Consider the following 22,648-nt stretch of genomic DNA (forward strand, 5'->3'; position numbering starts at 1 on the left):
GGAGTTTGTCACTAACCAACTGAAAATGTTGCCTCTGAACATTTTCTCACTCTACCAGGGAGTGCACAGTTGACAGTGGCAACTTTCCTTACAAAACCACACTACTTTGTGATCTTTTCTTGCCTTGTGTACCCAGAGTTATTGAATGGAAGTCAGGCCCTTTGCTGAGTCACAGAAACGTACGATAGCTACATGCACGAGGTCAGGAAAACACACCGATCCTCCGACAAACATTGGAAGTTGCCCAATCACAGGCGGCTCGTGGGTTTGTGGTTTCGGGTAAGTTTTGTCACAGAGTTTACCTGCCCTGCTCTCCCGCCCTCAGCGTCTCAGCCATCTTCACAACAAGGGTAGGCAAATAAAACCCCACAACATCCTCCCAAGACATATGCCAAGAATTTATTCTCCTGGATTATAAAAAAAACACACACCCTGGCTCTCCGGATTAAGAAAATCTATCCTAACTATATCTGCACTCGCATACAAAGGGGATTCTGCCCAGCCAGGCATTCTTCCTCCAAAATCTGCCCTTTCCCTCAGTACCCCCCATCGCCTGTCTCATATCTGTTAAGGGTTCCTTGAGATCAGGGGGGCGGGGGGGGGGGTTGTGGGTACATTCTACAATATGTTTTCGACCAAATAATTGAGCATTTGTGGTGGATTTATTCTGTTTTTGTTGGTGCCGTGGGGCTTCTCTAGTGGTACATCCCATTACTGCTGTCTGGAAGGGCTACAACGCAACAAAAGCAGAGCAAAAATAAACCAGAACATAGTGGTACCTCAGGTTACATACGCTTCAGGTTACATACGCTATATTTGCTTGTCCTAAATGCATTCTAATTCCCCAACGCCACCCATTATTTTTAATGATCTTGATCTGCTGAAGACCAGAGAGTAGTTTGTAGAAAAGAAGGGAAAGAACAGAATATATTGTTGAGATGATATTTTCTAAATTGCTTTGGGAAGTAGTAGATTAGTGGCTTTTAGAGCTGCTTGTCCTTTCCAAAATAATATTCCAATCCTTCCTTCCTTCTTGAGTAAATTATATACAGTGGTACCTTGGGTTACATATGCTTCAGGTTACATACACTTCAGGTTACAGACTCCACTAACCCAGAAATAGTGCTTCAGGTTAAGAACTTTGCTTCAGGATAAGAACAGAAATCGTGCTCTGGTGGCGCGGCGGCAGCAGGAGGCCCCATTAGCTAAAGTGGTGCTTCAGGTTAAGAACAGTTTCAGGTTAAGAACAGACCTCCGGAACAAATTAAGTACTTAACCCGAGGTACCACTGTATTGACGGTATCAGAAAGCAATGGGATTTCAGGAGGCAGTTGCAGGATATGTGTTGTTTGGCAACGAAGCAGCAGGCACAAACAGCGTTGAAAAGCGGGACTGTGTTGGACTGACCCTAATACTAAAATGATCAGAAATAATCATGAACACACAATAAAAAGGGTGTCTGGAGGTATCCCAAGTTACAAAGTGCCTCTAGACTCTGTTACTTTTTCTTCAGCAGGCTAACAGCACTGTTCTTACTAACCAGTAACAAAACGTCGTTGTATGAAGTGTTTCTCCCACACCCAAGAATCCTAAGAACTGTTCTTTACCCCTCACAGCTACAATTCCCAATATTCTTTGCAGGGCGAGGGAATGTGATCTAAATGTGCTTTTAATTGTATGGTGTTTATGGAGCTTCTGCCAGCCATACCTTCCTCCATGGTACTCCAATCTGCTCCCCTTCCCCTCCAGTTCTTCATTTTCCACCCCATCCACATTGCCATGAGTCCCAAAGTGCTGCAAGGCTCCAGGACTGGAGTGACAAACCTTAAGACAGATGATGGAGGATGGGAAACAGGAGGATGAGACCTGGGTGGAATCTACACACACATAAAAAACATTCTGAAAATGATTTTTTAATAGCGTTTTTAAAAATACATTGAATTTTCCATAAGGCTCACCATCGCCATCTAGTGTCACAATATATATTGCATGTAAAACACACTTCAAACGTTTTATTTGCAGCTGTATAGCTGAGTTCCAAGAAAGAGACTGGAGGAGGCATGTACTTCCCCCTTTCCTGGATAAAGCTTGTCCTTGCTGAGGAACCAGGACTCCCATCTCCCCTCTTCCCTCATGGGGACATGAGCCAGCTACTGAATCCATGGAGGGTGCCAGGCAACCACTAGGGCTGGAGGAACCAGAGTCAGACACCCTGGAGAGATGCTGCCAATCAGTGTGGGCAATACTAAGCAGGACATATTACTGGTCTGACTCAGCTACCTATGTTCCTAACATAGTGAGCAAGCTTTCCTGAGTTCCTACGAAAGGCGTTATTATAATACTGTTATTACTTCTGGTTTTTTATTATTATTATGAACCAACAAGGTACCTGAAAGCTTAATAGCAATAACAACTTGTTGCATAAAACAGTGAGGTGGTCAGACCACTGTCCCCACTGTGGAAGGATGTGTGGATCCAGAATTGGCCTCCGCAGTCACTTACGGACTCATTGTTAAAACCGTGTTTATGGAAGACAATCTTACTCGGCTATGTGTGATTGCCGAAGAAGAAAAGAAGAAGAAGAAGAAGAAGAAGAAGAAGAAGAAGAAGAAGAAGAAGAAGCAGCAGCGTACACATTGAAAGCACATTTATAGCATATTTTCCCCCTCCCCCAATACTGGGAAATGTAGTTTGTTAAGAGTGCTGGGAATTGTAGCTCTGGGTGTAAACTACAGTTCCCAAGATTCTTTTCAGTGTGTGTGCTTTAAATGTATGGTAGGTACGCTGTCCTAGATGCTCTTGAAGAATAATCGTATGTGTGATGAAACGTGTGTCCATACTCCCTAAATCAAGGATGGGTCTTCCAGGTGTTGGGCTACCTTCAACCCCAGCCAGCAGGACCAGCGATTATGATAACCATAGTGCAGCAGCATCTGTAGAGCCACGGGGTCACCGCCCCTACCCTAGGTGGCAAAATAAGTTCTCATGGGATGGATGTGTGCTTATTATTTTGTGCTCATCACCCGGTACACAGAGGGCCTGTGGGCAGGCCTGAACTAGGCTCCCTAGAGCCAGCCTCTTCTCCAGCTACAAAGGCTCCCTTTAAAGCAAACAGGGACCTGGTTGCAAAAGCCTCTTGGGGCCATGGGATTGATCTTTTGTTTGTACAGGAGGGAAACTTTGCCCTGACACTGGAAACCCTGGAGCAGCTGGGGCGGGGACTCTGTGGGTCTTCTCCATTCAAAACTGCACCAGGGGAGAGGACTGGACCTGCAATGGCATCGTGATTCAGGTTGTGTTTCCTCAGCTGAGGTCTACCTCTTCACCGCTCTTGGATATTGATTTGATCCAGGGGAGGGGAGCCTCTGGCTCAGAGGCTGGAAATGGGCTTCCAATTCTCTTTATCAGGCACGTAGGAGTCTCCGCAGCCCATGCGAGTCACTGGTCCACCTTGGGTGTTTTGTTTAGCTGGAATCTGTTCTTGATAATATCTCCTCCTTGCCCAGATGAGAGAAGTGAGTGGTTGTGCATGGGTAGGAACACCTGGTTTATTCATAGTTGGAATGTTGGCTATTCCACAAAGGTAAAAGCCACATCTCTCTTGCTCTGCCCACTTGCTCTGCCCATCATCTTTTTCTCTGGCCTCTCTCCACTATGGGCATGTGGCCCCTGGGAAGCTGCTCACGAGAGAAAGCGGCCCTTGCACCCCTCCCAGGTCAGCTTGCAAAAAAGTTAAGCAATCACAGTTAAACAGATTCAAACATTAAAATGAGAATATTAAAAGCAGTCAGCTGATTTTTTAAAAAATAGTAATCAGCACAAAAGCAATGTACAGAAGATTTTAAAGCTGGAGGGTGGGGGTTGGAAGACAGAAGACATTGCATTGAATATGTATACTGATTTTTAATGGCATTTGTATTGCTTCTTTTATGTCTTCTATTGTATTTTGCAGTAAAAGAAGCAATAAGAATACAATTGAAAATCATTCAACATCAAACAGGGTCAACGGAAATCAACAGAAGACACAGAAAAACCCACCAAGAGACCCTAAGCAATTTTCAAATGGTCTGTGTGGGTAAAAAAAAGAGGAAGGAACTGCTGCTCTAATATTAATATAGGTCATAGGTCCCCAATGGACCAGGAAGTTGCATCTCTGGGTGGCCTTCAAACGGCAAACTTCTGTTTGCTTTTTAATTATGCACTGAAGACTGGTCTCTTTTGGTCGTCTGCTTTATGAGCCATGAGAACACACAATTTAGTCAAGTCACAAGAATTGTCATTACAGTCCACCACCCCCACCCCTCCACCCCATGACCTGGGGGGTGGGGGAGGAAGAAACAGCTTTTAGTCCGAAAAGCAGCAGGTAAGCTATACTGTGACATCTCTGACTCAATCCAGTTCATAACCAGTCTGCACTCATAATCAGCTGTGGAAAATCACCTCCTACCCCAACACAGAAGGCAAAAAGACAAAAGAAACAGGTGATCGAGTAGGTCAGGAACCTCAGGCCCGGGAGTCAAAATGTAGCCTCCAGACCTCTCTGTCTGGCCCTCAGGAAGTCTCTCCCCACACCTCACCCCCCACTAGCACAGTATTGCACCCAAAATCTTTTTTGCCTGTCTGGAATGAGTCTTTGGACTGTGATAACGCCTCTCACTTGCCTCGACGGAGGATAGAGGGGTGGGAGTGTGTGTAGGAAACAGCCGACTACTATACAAAGGTAATATTTACATTTGCTGCGTAGACCACTTTTACCTCTGGCCCCACCAACCACTGGCCCCTGCAAAGTTGATCAGTAGGGAATGAAGACCTAAGAGTGAAAAAATTTCCCCAGTCCTGAATTACTGGGATGGGTGGGAAAAGATCTGTTCCAAAACACAGGTCCTCCCCTACCAAACTACCCAAAATTATGTCCCAGGTGCATGATAATTCCTCAACAGTGTTTATCTTTGGTTGTTACATGTTTCATAAGGGGAGGGGGAATAAAGACAACAATGTGTATAGAGACTGAGTTGAATTTCCACTCCCTTCCCTTCCTGTCTTTTTCCACTTGTGTGTATCATTATCATCATCAGCCTGTAGGCAGGGATTGTCTTGATTTAATTCCTGCATTGAACTAGATGACCCGTGGGGTCCCTTCTAACTCTATAATTTTATGATTCTATGAATTGATTAAACCACAGAGCCTAGGACTTGCCGATCAGAAGGTCAGCAGTTCGAATCTCCACGACGGGGTGAGCTCCCGTTGCTCGGCCCTGCTCCTGCCAACCTAGGAGATCGAAAGCACGTCAAAGTGCAAGTAGATCAATAGGTACTGCTCCTGTGGAAAGGTAAATGGTGTTTCTATGTGCTGCTCTAGTTCGCCAGAAGCTGCTTAGTCATGCCAGCCACATGACCCGGAAGCTGTACGCCGGCTCCCTCGGCCAATAAAATGAAATGAGTGCCACAACCCCAGAGTCGTCTGCGACTGGACCTAATGGTCAGGGATCCCTTTACCTTTACCTTTTTAAGCTGCCCTGGGCACCTTTTGGGCTGAAGAGTGTGGTACAAATGCACTAAATAGATAAATTTATCTACCTGCCCTGTGGAACGCCCTCCCACCAGATGTCAAAGAGAAAAATAACTACCAAACTTTTAGAAGACATCTGAAGGCAGCCCTGTTTAGGGAAGCTTTTAATGTTTAATAGGTTATTGTATTTTAGTGTTTTGTTGGAAGCCGCCCAGAGTGGCTGGGGAAACCCAGCCAGATGGGCGGGGTATAAATAAATTAATTATTATTATTATTATTATTATTATTATTAAATAATCTCTGTACCACATGCTACAATGCAAGCCTATGGAAGCCTGTATAGGAGAGCTTTCCAAACTTTTCATATTGGTGACATGCATAATTTCGTGACACAGTAATTCAGTTTTACTGGCAAACCGGAGGTTCAACTAACCCCTTATAAGAGATACGGACACATATGGCACACCAACACACCAAAGTGTCGTGACACACAGTTTGGAAAGCTCTGCTGTACAGGGAAATGGAGCTGTCATTCAGAAATGAACCAAATACCATTTGTATTATAAAACTGCAAACACAAACAAAAACATTTGTGCTTTATTACTCCTTTCATCCTGGTTCTCAGTATATAATTTACTCAAGAAGGAAGGAAGGATTGGAATATTATTTTGGAAAGGACAAGCAGGCCACTAATCTACTACTTCCCAAAACAATTTAGAAAATATTGCAACAATATATTCTGTTCTTTCCCTTCTTTTCTACAAACTACTCTCTGGTATTCAGCAGACCAAGATCGCTAAAAATAATGGGTGGCATTGGGGAATTAGAATGCATTTAGGACAAGCAAATTCTAAATGGCTAAGGAAAATACAAGATATAGCAACTCGGATAAGGACAGGGACAGCTGCTCTAGTTTGCATAAAGCAAAGACTGATTACAGTACAGTACAGATGTCAAAATCAGAAGGAAAATGCCATGAAACTGAATGGAACTTACTCGCAGGTTAAACTCATACAAAGGTTTGTAGCTGTCCAGCACGCAATCCTATGCACGTCTCCTCAAACGCAAGTCCCATTTAGTTCAGTGGGACTCAGTCCCAGGTAAGAAGAAGAAGAAGAGGACTTTGGATTTGATATCCCGCTTTATCACTACCCTAAGGAGTCTCAAAGCGGCTAACAATCTCCTTTCCCTTCCTCCCCCACAACAAACACTCTGTGAGGTGAGTGGGGCTGAGAGACTTCAGAGAAGTGTGACTAGCCCAAGGTCACCTAGCAGCTGCATGTGGAGGAGCGGGGAATCGAACCCAGTTCACCAGATTATGAGTCCACCGCTCTTAACCACTACACCACACTGGCATGTATAGCAGGGCGGCAGAATCTTTCTTTAGCCTGAGGGCCACATTCCCTACTGAGCAACTTCCCAGGGGCCATATACATGTGGTGGGCATGGCAAAAGCACACAGAACAACAAATGTACATTTTACCTTTGTGCTAGGAGATTCGTTTCTACACACACAGGTGCCGTAAATAACAATGGTAGCAACAGACTCCCCATTATCCTGGGGTGGGAATTGTAAAACAAAACAGAACACCTGTTTTCATATTTTTCTTCTCATCAGCCATGAGCTCCATAGCTTGTTCAGTGGAGTTCAAATGAGGGGCATCCTGGATTATGGGTTATTATAAACCTGAGCGTTTTTACCTCTGTGTCACAGATTGAAGATAACCCCTGTTTGGCTGTGGGTGAGTCAAGTTGTTTACAATGTATGTTTAGTATTTTCAGACCTCCCTAGCAGGGAATGAAGATACGCCCAAGCATACAAGGAAAGGCTGGTGTTAAATATTAAGGAAAACCATGGATCTAGATGAGCAGTTTGGCAATTAATAGCCAGCTGAGGAAAATTAGGGAATCTCCTTCCTTAGAGGTTTTTAAGGGAAAGTTTAGTGTAGCTTTGATTGAGTGTTTTGGGTACTGTCTTGGTTATCCATTATCCAACTCCCTTGAACTCTCAGCTGAGGCCAAATCAGATATTTTTCATTTCTTCTCTCTCTTCTCTCTCTTAGAAATATGAATATGCATTCAAAACAGTACTGCTTAATATGAAAAGATCGCAAGGCGATTTGCAACAACGTTCATTAAAAATACAGTAACGGCATTTAACTTTAAAAGGTTTTGACAAACTGCTGGGACTAGTTCTTCAAGCAATGTGTTCAGCACAGGTCAGGCGTTGCACTTTTATTGCACACCTGTGCTCCTTGTGTGACATCGCGTGCAACATCGCGAGTGCAAATAGACAGTGCCAGAGGTAACCTCACAGAAGGGATTTTGCTAACACACACTATACCCCCCTTTCTAATGTAATGCTTTTCAAGGGAATAAAATCCACAACTTCAAATTAGAATAAACTTACATATGCTAGGAATTGTTCAGGGATGGATCCAATTGCCTAGGGGGGTGAGCAGGCTCTGCCTTGCTGGAGAAGGCTGCATCTCAGTGGCAAGAGCATCTGCTTTGCAGGCAGAAAGTTAGATGATCCCTAACATCTTCAGATGGGGTTGGGAGAGCTTTCCTGCCAGATGTCCTGGACAGCTGCTGCCAGTCAGTGTAGACAATACTGACCAAACAGTGCAAAGATCTAACTCAATATAAGGCAACTTCCAATGTTAATTAAGTCAGCCAGCAGAGGTTGGTCACCTATGAGCTAGGTATTCACCAATATTATTATTATTATTATTCAATTAATTTATTAATCACCTTCTAAACCACCATCTCCAGGTGATTTACACATAAATAATTTAAAATACCGTATTTTTTGCTCTATAAGACTCACTTTTTCCCTCCTAAAAAGTAAGGGGAAATGTGTGTGCGTCTTATGGAGCGAATGCAGGCTGCGCAGCTATCCCAGAAGCCAGAACAGCAAGAGGGATCGCTGCACAGCAATCACTCTTGCTGTTCTGGCTTCTGGGATTCAAAATATTTTTTTTCTTGTTTTCCTCCTCCAAAAACTAGGTGCGTCTTATGGTCTGGTGCGTCTTATAGAGTGATAAATAAGGTAGTTTAAAACCCAACAACAACAAATACATATAAAACAAGAATAAAACTGTTACAAATGAAAACTAATGGTAAAGAGCCACTGGAACATTTACCCACTGGAACAAAAATGTCTTCAGCTTTTTCTGGAAAGTGCAGATTGTGGGTGGCTTTTGTACCTCAACAGGAAAAAGCTATTCCACAGGGCAAGGGAAGCCACACTAAAAGCCCTGCTGCTCTGCATTACCATGGAGGGAACTTCTGTAAATTTTGGACCTTGCATAAAAGACGGTCCCCGAAGTTTGCAGCAATCTGCCAGGTGTATAAGGAATAAGGCAATCTCTCAAGTAGCCGTGGCACTGACATCTTGAACTTGGTTCGATAGCAAATCAGCAGCCAGCTTGCAAATCCTGAAAGCAAGCTGTTATATACTGGCAATAGCTTGCCTCCAACAAGCAACCTTGCCACTGCATTCTGCACCAACTGCAGCCTCCAGATCAGTCCCAAGGGTAGCCCCATGTAGAGTGCATTGCAGTATTCGGACCGTGAGGTTACCAATGCATGGACAACTGTGGTCAAGATATCCCAAGCCAGGAGTGGCCATAGCTGTCTCACCAACAAAAACTCCCAGCCACCAAGGACAGCTGCACCTCCAGTGACAAAGCTGCATCTCAGAGCACCCCCAAACTGCTGCTCCTTCAAGAGGACTGTGATCCCATCCAGACCAGGACCTGGGAACTGCTCACCCACAGACCCTCCGTCTTGCCAGGATTCAGACTCTGTTTGCGAACGTGGGAAAGATAGAAAAGGCAGCCCTTCACATGACAAGCTATAGCTGCTGAAATCCCTCTTCTAAGCCAGTATTAATAGTGCAGGAACCGTACCATCTTTTACACCACCATTAAGGTGGTCTGCAGCCATACTACCCTGAACACACCTGATCTCGTCTGATCTCGGAAGCTAAGCAGGGTCAAGCCGGGTTAATACTTGGATGGGGGACCAAAGTTGAGGAGTAGGATCCCCGCACTTTTCCACCTTAGTCACAAAGTGGTTTTCAAAACACTTCAGTCAGATTAATAAACGTGAGCACGTTCTAACACTCACAACCCAACCAGCGTGACTGGTTGGTTGCAGTGTAGAACAGTGGGGGGGGGGGTGCGCCAAATTTTAGCATCACATGACCCCACCCTGCGTGTCCTACCATCAAGAGGGAGCTGATCTCCTCACTTTTTGAGGGGGGTGCACTTATGGCTGAAGTGGGGGTGTTAGTCATGCAGGAGCCCAGAAGTGATAAATAATATAAGTCTAAATAAATTAAAAAATTGCCCAGTAGCACCTTAGAGACCAACTAAGTTTGTTCTGGCCCAGTAGCACCTTAGAGACCAATTAAGTTTGTTCTGGGTATAAGCTTATACCCAGAACAAACTTAGTTGGTCTCTAAGGGGCTACTGGACAATTTTTTAAATTTTTAAATTTATTTCGACCGCGTCAGACCAACACGGCTACCTACCTGACTCTAATAATATAAGGACTGGCTGGCTGGACCATACAAGCTAGTCCAGCCTTTATTCGCAGCAGGAACTAGCCAAATGTCCCAAGGGCAGAGATGGGGAACCTGTAGCCGCCTGATGTTGCTGAACCACAGCTCCCATCATCCACAACCACTGGCTATGCTGTCTGGGGCTGATGGGATTCGAAGTCCAATGGCATCTAGCAGGCTTACAGGAAATTGTTTTTTTGTAGCAGCTCCCCTATTAGCGTCCTTTGTTTTCGCAGTTCTGTTTTCACCTCTACTCCCCGCCCAAGCATGAGACTCTATTAATCTCAGGCTCATGGATTCAAGCCCCACATTGAGCAAAAGATTCCTGCATTGCAGTGGGTTGGACTAGATGACCCACGTGGTCCTTTCCAGGTCTACCGTTCTATGATTCTAAGGATTGGGTGCCCCTTTCAGCCAGCCACAAATGTGAATCCAGCACCACCATATGAAAGGAAAGGTCCTAGCTCAAGGGTACAGCATCTGCCTTGCATGCAGAACTCCCCACGTTCAATTTGCAGCATATCTCCAGGTAGGGCTGGAAGAGACCTCTGCCTGAAACCATGGAGAGCAGCTGTCAATGTAGACAACACTGGTCTAGAGGAACCATTGGTCTGACTTACGGTAGTATAAGGCTGATTCCTATGATCCTATGATCCAGGTAAGGTAAAGGTAAAGGGACCCCTGACCATTAGGTCCAGTCGTGGCCGACTCTGGGGTGCTCATCTCGCTTTATTGGCCGAGGGAGCCGGCGTACAGCTTCCTGGTCATGTGGCCAGCATGACTAAGCCGCTTCTGGCGAACCAGAACAGCGCACGGAAATGCCATTTACCTTCCCGCCAGAACGGTACCCATTTATCTACTTGAACTTTGACGTGCTTTCAAACTGCTAGGTTGGCAGGAGCAGGGACCAAGCAACGGGAGCTCACCCCGTCGCAGGGATTCGAACCGCCTGATCGGCAAGTCCTAGGCTCTGTGGTTTAACCCACAGTGCCACCAGCGTCCCTGTTCCAGGTAAGACTGGGTGCCAGCTGGAATGACCTGTCTTGGAGCGAATTGACTAGAGCTGGCCAGGCCAAGGCAATATTTGAGGAGCCTTCCTGCAAGAGCACAACCACCATGCTTCTGCTTATTTATTTAAGAGTGTGCTTTGAAAGACGCGGCGGGGGAAATCTCTGTGAAGGCTTTCCCTCTTCACTTCTTAACCAACCAACATCTCCCCCCACCGCTACACAGAGAAACATGTGGGTACATACACAAAACCAGGATTTGATTTACAACTTCGCCAATGAATAACCCTCCTCCCCTCTCTCTCTCTTTTTTTAATCGCAAGCTCTTGTGTATCTTTCTGTTGATGATTTATAAAAATAAATTAATAACAGCCAGTCCCCACGTGCTGGAAGTTTATGTTCTCCAGTATCTTCCACGCCATCAGATTTGGGTCAGATTTATTTAAACGTAAGAACTGCTTCATTGTACGGATCAGGGGAAAGTGTCCATCATTCTTGTTTCCTGACAAGCTGGGCAACTTCCCCTTGAAAGACATGAGTTTCAGAACCCTTGGCAAGAGATGAACTTCCCCTGCTATCAGTACCAAGCAGCTGTGACCCAGAGGTAGACTGCTCCAGACTTGGGAGGTTCCATTTTGCCATGCATCCGAACATCTGATAATACAGCAAAACACACCCACACACACCAAAACCATCATTTTGGTGGACTGAATATTTGCAACAATATCTGCCAAAATAAAATAATATGAAAACTTGGGAATTTGGATGAAAGCCCTCCATAAAAATGGGTTTGGTCCTCTCTGCAAGTTTTCTATGCTGTGCAAAGGCACTCCATACTTGTTCCTGCCTCGTGGAACAGAATTAAAATGCAATCACTGAAGAAATGTTTCTGCATGCTGCGGGGTCGGGGGTCTTTCACGTGGAATTCTCCTAGGCTGCAATCCCCACTGAATTTACTTCTGAGTAAGTTCGCCCTGGGAATCCTATGCCCCCACTTCCCTGGGAGCCCAACTCATTGAACTCAACGGGCTTCGCTTCTAAGTAAATACGGATTCATTGGATCAGTTACGAACCGGTCCTAGCGTGGATCGAGAGAGGCCTGGCCCTCTTGCGAATGGAGATCATTCAGATCAATGGGAAACTGACCAGATTAGGATCCACAAAACGCCTTGCCAAATCCCTTTAGCCTACAAGAGGTGCCAAGGGTCTCTCTCTCCCAGAAGGGCGCGGCCTAACCTTGTGCGTGTTTACTCGTGAGTCAGCCCCGCTGAATTCAAACCGGGCTTCGCTTCCTCTTCCTTTCTAACCGAGGAGCCGTGGATAAGATTGCAGCCTCTACGACGTTTAGGCCGCAATCCTAGATTGGGGGGGGGGGGCTTTTTTCTGAGGACAGACGTGTTAAAAGAGCACCGTGCTGCGAATTTCCAAATGCTCCGGCAGCACGTATACAAATGCTCCGGTTTTATTATATGGCGTGTAAACGGACCGGCGGTGGGGAAGGGGCTTCTGGTCCCTGCTCTCTCGGAGCTGTTAAAATGAGGCAGAGTGGTTTCAAGCCTTTTTTTTATTCCAGAGTTTGTCCAAGACAATTGGATTGACATACTGGCCTGAAAATCTCAGGGGGTTAGGGTGGTTTTTTTTTGGGGGGGGGAGGGAGGAGGTTGTCCGTTCCCCAAACCCACCCCTCGTGACATTTATTACCCGTACGTAAATTGCACTGAAAATCAAGGGACGTTTGCTACGTCCAAACGGGACCGGAGTGTTTCTTTGGGGCGATATGCCTACCAGTTTAAACCAAGCAGTTAAGTATTTACCGGAAAGTAAACCTCCTTGAACTCACTGAGGTTGACTTGTGGACAAAGGCGCGCGCAGGATCTGCCTCCTATATAGGCTGTTAAAAAACGCTTACTCAGAAGTAAGCGCCTTTGGAAATAAACGAAGGAAACTTGGTTAAGATCCGGCCACAAAAGAAGAAACGTGGTGTCCGGGATGAACTTCCCCAGCCAACCCATGGGATCCAAAAGTGTGGCCTTGTTCTGGTAGGTTTACTCTGAAGTAAGCCACAGTTTCTCTTGGATGGGAGTAGGGAGTTGCTTCCAAAGTAAACGGGCAATAGTAGATTGCAGCCCACACAGCCCCCGTTCCTGACCACCTTTGTTCGGAAAAGTCCCGTTCACTAAATCCTATGTTGCCCAGTTAAAATTGGAGTAAGCGCGACTGAACTCCCTAGAACTTGCTTCCGAGTAAATTATACGTTGGATCGGGTGCCAAATAGTACCTTCAGGCTGCGATCCTCAACAAATTAAGCATATCCCACTGAACACACTTCAACGAAATTGAATTAGACGAAACAAATCGTTCAATAAACTACTGAATTTCCTGGATTCTTTAAAGAAAACAAAACACCTCATATTTTTCCAATTAAATAGCTTTTTTTAAAAAGCAGGATGGGAATAATAGGAAATATATTTATGCTTGGCTCTCCTAACCTAACCTAACCCTAGTCAATTACATTCCATCAGAATAAATCAAGAAAAAAGTATTATTATTATTATTATTTTAAAGTTACCTTTAGACTGAAAGCCATTTTTGAGCTGTTGGCTTCTAGGCCGCTGAGGAGAGTCGAGCTAAACCGGGAAGAAATCCCCAGCTTCTCTTTAAATTGAGGCGTGGGGTTAATAAATAGCAGAGTTTATTTAGTTGATATTTTGCTAAAGGAAAAAAAAATCGTAAACTACGCGGGATAATTAGTAACCAACTTGTCAAAGCCGTTCAGGTGACTTTTCAGTTGGGAGATACACACATATTTATAAGATCTTTAGCTAACAAATCGAAGGGAAGAGAAGAGGAACTTGGACGGGAGAAGGGGATAGAAGCAAACGAGGTGCTTATTTGACAAAAGAAAAGTTTTTGCAGAGAGAGGAGGGAGGGAAATCTTACTAGGAAGTGAAAGGGTTTACTCGGAGTTAATTATTATTAGATTCCCTTTTAATCAAACTCACGCTTCTCTCTCTGGGGCCTACCCACAAATATATTTTTCCTACTACTACTACTGGTTGTTGTTGTTATATACCCCTTAACAACAAACTCCCACTTCTCTTTATGGACTTTATATCGCTATTATTATTGCTTATGATGGATGGCTTCTTGACTAGATGATGGCAGGTTATTATTATTTATTATGGATTATCATGCTTATGATTTGTCTTTTTTAGAAAAAGCAACTGAGGAGTATATATCTACACACACAAAAAAATATTATATATTCAACAATATGGGTCAGACAACGTTGTATAAGAGCGACTTCGGAAAAGTTGACCGCTTGTCGATATTCATGTACATATATAGGTGCTGAAAAAATTCCCCACAGTGTGTGTGTTTCATGAAAACATTGTATATTCATCAATATAAATTAGAGAATGTCAGCGAATCCCACAAAACTTGGCCACTTCTCGACATTGCGTCGATGTTGCCAATTCCAGGCAGTCTTTGGGAATAAATGAAAACTCGATTATATGCACGGATATAATACGCCGAGGTTCACCAAAGCTAATCGCCAGCGATTTGTGTCTGAATCACAAGGAGTTAGTTACCTGCCTAGTTTCCGACCGTCCCGAAATTCACCTGCGACTGTCAAAATCCACCAAATTTTTGACCTTCACAAATGACACGTGCGTCATCCATAGAACGCGTGCAATGCCTAATTAAGGCACGACATAATATATACGTATCTTGCAGATGTGATATCTACTCTCTGCATACGGTATTATACAAATTATGTACACACAGGTGCACGCTCACACGAAGAAAAGCCCATTTAGATGTGAAATAAAGGAAGAATTCCCACGTTATTCCACACACCCCCTTGAAATTATCCCCCTCCCTCCCTCAGGCGGTTTAAGTCTCGTCCTTCTTCCCTTTTGGCCTTCACCTTGGGCAAAGAAGCGTCTGAGGGGAGGGGCAGAGGGCAGCTGGAAACTCAACTTCTAGGTAAGTCGATTTCAAAAATCACAACCACAAGAACAGCTGTAGCAGCGGAGCAGCGACTGGGCTCTTTTGCGTCTTAAAAACCCTGCAGCGGAATCCTAGGCGAATTTCGCTCATTTCCTTGCATTCTATGGGACTTACGCTCCCCTAAGCGTGGCTAATATTTCGGCTTTTCTATTTAAAAAAAGTTCCAGTCCAAATATTACTTTTCCTCCCGCTTAATCTATTGAAATGGCGGGTGGAATCATGGTAAGTGGTTTAGAGGGGTTTTTTATTTTCGATTTTGAGCAATCTACAAATTCTGTAAAATAATAAAAACATAGTATATACCCCGCTTACAGTGACAATTTGTTTACTAGTTTGCTGGGCGTGAGAGGGAAGGGTTTCACGTGAGGGGATTCTGGGAAGGCGGGAGTTTTTCATTTCTCTTAGGACTTGCACCCCTAAAACAGGCTCCCTGGGGGAAAAAAGACCCCACTCAACGCAGTGGATTTACTCCAGGGTAAAACACGCACAAGATCCAGCCGCCCGCGTCCTGGGAAAGCACGCTTTTCGGCTTATGTTTTAGGGAGCATGGCAATCAGTTTTCACGCATTTAAAAGGGGGTGGCCGAATAAGGGGAACACCTCAGTCCTGAATCCAGACAAGCCTTCTCAAATTGCGCGCGGGTGAAGCATATATATGCTGACCACGGGGATCACAACAACGTGGTTGGGCAAAATTTTGAGGTGGATGGGTTCTCCAATCGATCCATGTTTCAATAGGAGACATGAAATAAATGGGGATGCACTGTGGGGGCGAAGAGGGAGAGTTTAAATAGAAACTTCTAAAACGACCCCACCCCCCATTTTTCTTTAAGCGTTCCGTGCTATTTTTAATAGAGTTTTTGCTCCAAAGGCTCCCGCCGGCTTCGAACGCTCCCTCCGACCGAACGTTCCGTTTATCCGAACGTTCCATCCTCCCCTTTTGATCTGGACGTTCCATCGGAACGTTCCATCCTCTCCCTTTCACTCCGCGCGCGGTGCTGCGCCCCCGGCTTGCCTGGAGCCGGGTATCCGTCCGTCCGTCCGTCCCCGCTGCCTAATTTTTACCTGATCATCCTCTCCACTTCGGCCCTTTGCTCGGCCGCCTCCTCGGTGTTGAGCGCCTGCAGCTCGCGGAGGATCTGCGGGGTGTCGAAGTCATCCCCGTCGTCGGAGCCTTCGTCCCCGGACAGCTTGTCCTTGCCGTGCCCGTTGGTCAGCGTGTGGAAAACCGGCTTGCTGTCCACGTCGGGGCCGCCGCCGCCTCCGCCGCTGCTGGGCGAGAGCTGCAAGTTTTCCAGTTTGACCCCGTAGGCGCCGTTGCTGGCGGCGTTGCTATTCCCGCTGGCGGTGCCGGAGGTGGGCATCAGCTCCTCCAGAGCTTGGATCAGGACCTCTTTGGTCACCCCCGAGGTGAGGAGCGCTTCGAGAAGTTCTTGCTGCAGAGCGCTCAATTTGGACACCATTTTAAACCAGGGGGGAAGGAGAGAGAGAAAAGGGAGGGAAAGGGGGGGAGGGTTAGGGAAGGGGTGAGGAAAGAGACCCTCCCCAAAACTCCCGACCCTCAGAAATCCAGCTTTGCTTCCCTTTCGGATGGTAACCCCCCGAATCTCCAGTCTTGACACCTGTTTCTGCCGAGAGGATCACTGGAGAATCACCCTCGAAGGATGCCTCGGCCGGCCTCTACTCCAATTTGATGATCTCCATTAGGCAATATAAGATATGCAAATGAAGTGGGCAGGCGGGGGCATTCTTGCAGCATGCAAATGATGGGCAGGGGGGGGACTGGGCAGGAGGGGAGGGAGAGAGGGAGCCGCACCAGGATTCTCTCCCCTGCCCGGCGTCTAGAATTGGCTGCGATCAGAACCAGGGTGTCTAAGAGATCGCCAAATCTTTTTTCCTCTCTTCTTCACTGTACTTTGAACCTGTTTAGGGAGAGAGTGAGAGGGAGGGTGAGGTGAGCTATCAAGGGCGACCGAGAGTCTCTCCTTCTTGCGGGGAGGGGGGAGCTAATCTGGAAACCGCTGGGGAGATTAGATCGATTCGCCTCGTCCTGTAAACTCCAAAAATTGAGCTAAGCGTGCAGGATCGAAACCTTTCCACAACCCCCCGTTCACTTAAAAAGAAAATAAATTGGGGAAAGATGGGTCCCGATCCCTTGACCGGCTCTGCCGGGATCACAGTTTCACCGTTGTCTTGAAATAGTGGCTTGGTCAATTTCACGTTCCATTTTTATAGCTATAACTCCCCAGAATTCTTTCTATCTCCTTCGATTTCTTTTTGGATTCAAGTCTGGTAAGGAAAACCTTGACAGGACAAATATTACCTGTCACTTCGCAAGGTAGAATTATTATTATTATTATTATTATTATTATTATTATTATTATTATTATTTTCTCCTTCTTATGCCCCCGACTACTCACTACCAGTTCCAATTTTCTGAGGTTCATTAGAGAGAAATTTGTCAAGACTTAAAACAACAGCAGAATCCGTTTGAGATGTGTGTATTTTTATATTCGAGATCTGGGTCCAAATCTGAACTATAGAAAACAATATTTTGCAGGATTGAACTGGTCAAAATATATATACTTCAAATGAAATATGATAATACTTCATTTAAAAATAATTCCACGTTGGAAGATTTGTTGGTTTTTATTTGCAGCCCAGATCCACTTACTTGACAGTAATTTGAATTGAAATTATGAATGATTATTTTCACTTTAAAAAATAAGTTGTACTTTGCAAGAATGCATTAGGTAAACTTTCCTTGCATGTGTCAACAAACATTTCTTAATTAAACAACGAAAAAGACCCTGCTTATGATTTGTAATGAGCAACTTTCATTTTAACTCAATAAATTTCAGTTAAAAGAAAACGATTAAACACTTTGCAGGCAGGGTCCGGCTAAAGTTAAGCGCTTCCAGCCCTCTGAAATGATTCGTGTTTACTTAGAAGTAATTCCCACAGAGTTCACTGGGACTTACTTCTAAGTAAACACAAGCAGAGAACGGGGCTGTATGTTGATTGTGGCGTAAGCTCCGCTGTTTGTGTCCAAGGATTCACTTCCTGGTAGAAGTGTGGTCAGTCTCAGACATGTGCTTCTCTCTTTCCTTCAGTAAGCCAATGCATGTTTACTCAGAAGTAAGTGCCACTGTGTTCAATGGAACTTACTCTTAGCTTAAGCGTGCATAGAACTGCAGCCTTAAAAGTTCACACACACCCAATGCCAGTGGGCGATGTATTTGCTGCCTTTGAACATGTCAAAGAAAAGCGATATGGTCCTTTTGTCCGTATGGCTTTTAAAAAGTGCGTTTCGGTTTTTTTAATCACTTCAGCCGGTGATCTGGAGAAAACGACTAAACTTGTGGCGATGTGCACAAGAGGCTCAACATTGCACGTGGCCGTGGACTGCACAGATAGGCAGAGTGAAGCAGTACACGGAACCCCCACCACATCTGCAAGCAACTTTCCCCCCACTCCCAATCTACATTTAGGAACTGTCTTCAGCAGTAGTAGATTGGATATCAAAACGGAAGGCTCTAACTTGTGCCTGCTTACCTGATCATAAGCCCCACTGAAGTCAGTGGAAATTACTTCCAAGTAGACCAGTAAAGGATTCTACTGTCGATTGCTTATTTATTTGTTTGTATGGGACAGGTCCCAGTGAAACATTTTTCTTTATTTACTGACTATCAAAACGCCTTTAATTTTGGAGATATATATAAGCATGCCACCAAATTACTTGAGAAGCTGAATGAAATTTAACAGCCACACACAACAAAGGTGTCTGCTCCTATCCAGGTCTGTTTACCTGCCTCCATTAAAAAAAAACCTTAACTGAGGGCATGGCCGGTTCCAAGGCCATTTAGGCTGAGCAAAGAATCTTAGGCGGTTTTGTTTAAACACTTTCCAGTTTTTCCTCCAGAGGTGTACTTGGAAGGGGGTGGCTAGAGAGAAAAGAAGACTGTTTCATATAGCTCCAACAAGGAAGTGCCCCAGCTGACTGTGTTCGCAGCAGGAAAAAAATCATAATTTAACTTCCAGAGTGGGCAGTGGTTATTTTAAGCTGTGATGGAATGAGGCGTTTGTGTGTGTGTGTGTGTGTGGTTGTTTCTGGAAAACAATATCTGAATTCAAAGGAGGCTCCTTTGCCATATAGCTGGAGGAGTCTTGGTTTGTTTTTGTTTTAAAAAGCACTTTGGCAGAGCCTTGAGTGAAAAAACGCAAAACCAAAGGGAGGAAGAAGAAAAAACTCCAGACTTTTATTCCAGTGGATTCTGCAGGTTATCTCACCCCTAAACCTGTACACACAGGTGTCACTTCTGCATAGAAAAAAGCCTCTGCATGGAGCAGGCATATGAGGGGCGGAGAACCATCTTCAGTCCGAGGGCCGCCTTCCCTTTTACTCAACCTTGGGGGGGCCACATGCCAGGAGTGGGTGGGGTTAAAATCAAAAGTGGGCAGAACTAAGAATGTAAATTTTACATTTCTACACTAGACTGGTTTCTACACACCCCTCTCTATCCTCCATCCAAGAACAAGAGGCGTTATTTAACCATACATAAGATATAGATAGGGACGCGGGTGGCACTGTGGGTTAAACCACAGAGCCTAGGGCTTGCTGATCAGAAGGTCGGCGGTTCGAATCCCCACAACGGGGTGAGCTCCCGTTGCTTGGTCCCTGCTCCTGCCAACCTAGCAGTTAGAAAGCACATCAAAGTGCAAGTAGATAAATAGGTACCGCTCCAGCGGGAAGGTAAATGGTGTTTCCGTGCGCTGCTCTGGTATGCCAGAAGCGGCTTAGTCATGCTGGCCACATGACCCGGAAGCTGTACGCCGGCTCCCTCAGCCAATAAAGCGAGATGAGCGCCGCAACCCCAGTCGGCCACGACTGGACCTAATGGTCAGGGTCCCTTTACCTTTAAGATATAGATGATACACTCTTTTTCTTTTAAAACTTTTTCTTTTAATTGCACTAGAAAATTATTTGCTAATAACAAAATCTAGCACATGAATGAGGTCAGGCTGACAGTGGTGGTTGCTGAGTGCCAACCGAAGCAGAGTAGACAGGTTGGATTGGGGGCTCCGTGGCTCTCCAGATGTTGTTGGACTACAACTCCCATCAGCCCCAGCAGCAAGCATGACCAATGGTCAGAGATGGTGTGAGCTGGAATCCAGAAACACCTGCTGGGCCATAGGTTCTCCACTCTTGCATTAGATATGACCAAATCTTTCTTTTATAGGCATGAAATAGTGAAATGCATTTTTTTAAAAAATGGTTGGGCTCACTCCAAGTTATATAGAATCAAATGCAGCCTGTAAGGTTGCCATACGCCCGGGGTTGGCAAAATGTCTGGGTTTTTGCCAACAGAACCAGTATGTGTGTGTTTGAGTATCACTCTTTGCCTTTTTGGGGTGAATTCCCAAAAGAAGCTCAACAAATATGTCAAATATTGTTGGGATTTGTCTTTCTCGAGAGACAATGGAGCATGCCTCCAGGGGTGAAGTCTGTCAAATTATACAGAGTCTATATAGCATTTCTTAGAACAAAGAGTTCTGCAGAACCCCAAATCTTGCAGACTAGTCACAAAATTTCAATTAACAGGAGCTCAGCTTCATCCCCTATTGTCTGTTATCTGTGGCTTTTTCTTCTCCCTCCTATCTTCTTGTTGTCTGCAGCCGCACTGTCAGCATTTAGACTGTGAGATCTTAGGGTCAGGGAACAATCTAGTTTCATTTTTGCTCATGCTACTGGATATTGATGTATTTCAACAGGTATTTTACAGCTTTCTATTTCCATGAATAGTTTTGACCTTATTCTTTGCGTGGTCCACAACCTCAGTATTATACATATACTGTTTAGAAATTGCTTCCAGAGGCATGAGCAGTATACCTCTGAATATTTACTTATTTATTACATTTATATACCACTTTTATCTTCCAAGGATTTCAGGGTGGTGTGCGTGGTTCTTCGCCTTCCCATTTCAGCCTCACAACAACCCTGTGAGGGGGATTAGGCTAAGAGATGGGGAATACCAGATGTGGAACAAGGGAAGACCCAACAGGAAATTAGATGGAGGAAAGAGTGGGTGTGAGTGAGTATGTACAAACGAGCCTGCCATACAAATGCAAAATTTACAAAATTTACACCTGGCCCTATCTGGCACTGGCATGTGGCCCCCATAAGGTTTCCCAGAAGAGAATGTGGCCCTTGGGTGGAGAATGTTTACCATCCCTGCAGTACGTGGAGTGAGGTGCCTGCCTCAGGTGGGGAAAACTGTACAGGGAGGGTAATAATAATAATAATAATAATAATAATAATAATAATAATAATAATATATTTATACTCCACCCATCTGGCTGGGTGGCTTCCAGCAAAATATTAAAATACAATAATTCATCAAATATTAAAAGCTTCCCTAAACAGGGCTGTAGTGGAGGTAAATTGCAGTTCTTAGGATTCTTTGTGCTTTAAATGTATGGGGTGTACGCAGTCCGAGATTTGCTTGCCAGTCCAGTCAGCTTCTCCATATGCAATGTGCAGCAACATCTTGTTCTTCATCCGCAAAGCATCTTGAGCCGTCCCTATCTGACCACTCTGGGCATTTGGCCTGGCTACAGACAGCTTTGGCCCAGTGCCCTGAAACGTCAGGTTTAAAACGTCATTCGCCCCTCTCTGGCTAAGCGGACTGGAAAGGGAGAACTGAACAAAAGATGCATCGCACAATGGAGACTTCGGAAGTGTTTCTCTTTCATCCAATTATCAAATCAAAGCCTTCCCTGAAAGAACAAGGCCCTTTTAATCAAGGTAGGCAAACTGATGATTGCCATCGTGTCTCCCTCCTTAGAGGAGAAGGGAGAGAGGGTGTGATCAGTGCGGCACCAGTCTGGGGTCTGCAAATACTGAGGTATTAACCTCTCAGCCAAGGACTGATTCACATAGATGGGTATTTACTGGGGTACTTAATCCAAGCCTCTCAGGCGGGGATTTTGGGGAAGATTATACAGTCTGAGGGCCACATTTGTTTTTGGGACACATTCCAAGGGCCAGGCATGGCAAAAGTGGGTGTAGTCAGACAGATATACACACCCACCCTATCAATCCAGGCCAGCAATAGGTATTATTACATGTGAAGGACACATTAGAGGAGGGGGCAGAGCAGAGCCAGTGAGAGGTGTGGCCTGGCTCCAGCCTCTTCTTGAGGGACACAGAAGAGATGCCCAGAGAGCCAGCTTCAGCCCTCAGACCTGAGATTCCCTACCCTTCTTCAAGAGAATACTAACTGAATTATTTTTGCTTCTGTGCAAAGGAGCAAGGCACACATCAATATAGATCAGGCACGATCTAACATCTCTGTATGCTTTGTGCGAGGAAATCAGGATGAGTAGCCAATAAACAAGTTGTCTGGGGGAACTCTTAAGAGGCTCTCAGGCCATCACAAAAGATGGAGTTCTAGAACTGTGGAGTCGGAGGGGACACCAAGGGTCATCTAGTCCAGCCCCCTGCAATGCAGGAATCTCAGCTGAAGCATCCATGACAGATGGTCATCCA

The 22,648-nt window shown here is 45.1% G+C and overlaps 1 protein-coding gene across 4 annotated transcripts in view; it reads right to left on the reverse strand.

Moving 5' to 3' along the window:
* The window catches only part of HNF1B (HNF1 homeobox B), a 59,960-nt gene extending 43,095 nt beyond the window's left edge, over positions 1-16,865 (reverse strand). For 2 of the 4 annotated variants that reach the window (XM_053367547.1, XM_053367546.1), the window contains exon 1: positions 16,165-16,863. In XM_053367547.1, coding sequence (XP_053223522.1) covers positions 16,165-16,562 — 398 coding nt within the window. In that variant the 5' untranslated portion in view covers positions 16,563-16,863. Of the gene's footprint in view, positions 1-16,164 lie in introns of all 4 variants that reach the window. The other 2 variants (XM_053367545.1, XM_053367544.1) reach the window with 2 other exon arrangements.
* Between the last annotated feature and the right edge of the window lie 5,783 nt (positions 16,866-22,648).

The sequence above is a fragment of the Podarcis raffonei genome, chromosome 15 (assembly GCF_027172205.1).
Source record: "Podarcis raffonei isolate rPodRaf1 chromosome 15, rPodRaf1.pri, whole genome shotgun sequence".
Taxonomy (NCBI): Eukaryota; Metazoa; Chordata; class Lepidosauria; order Squamata; family Lacertidae; genus Podarcis; species Podarcis raffonei.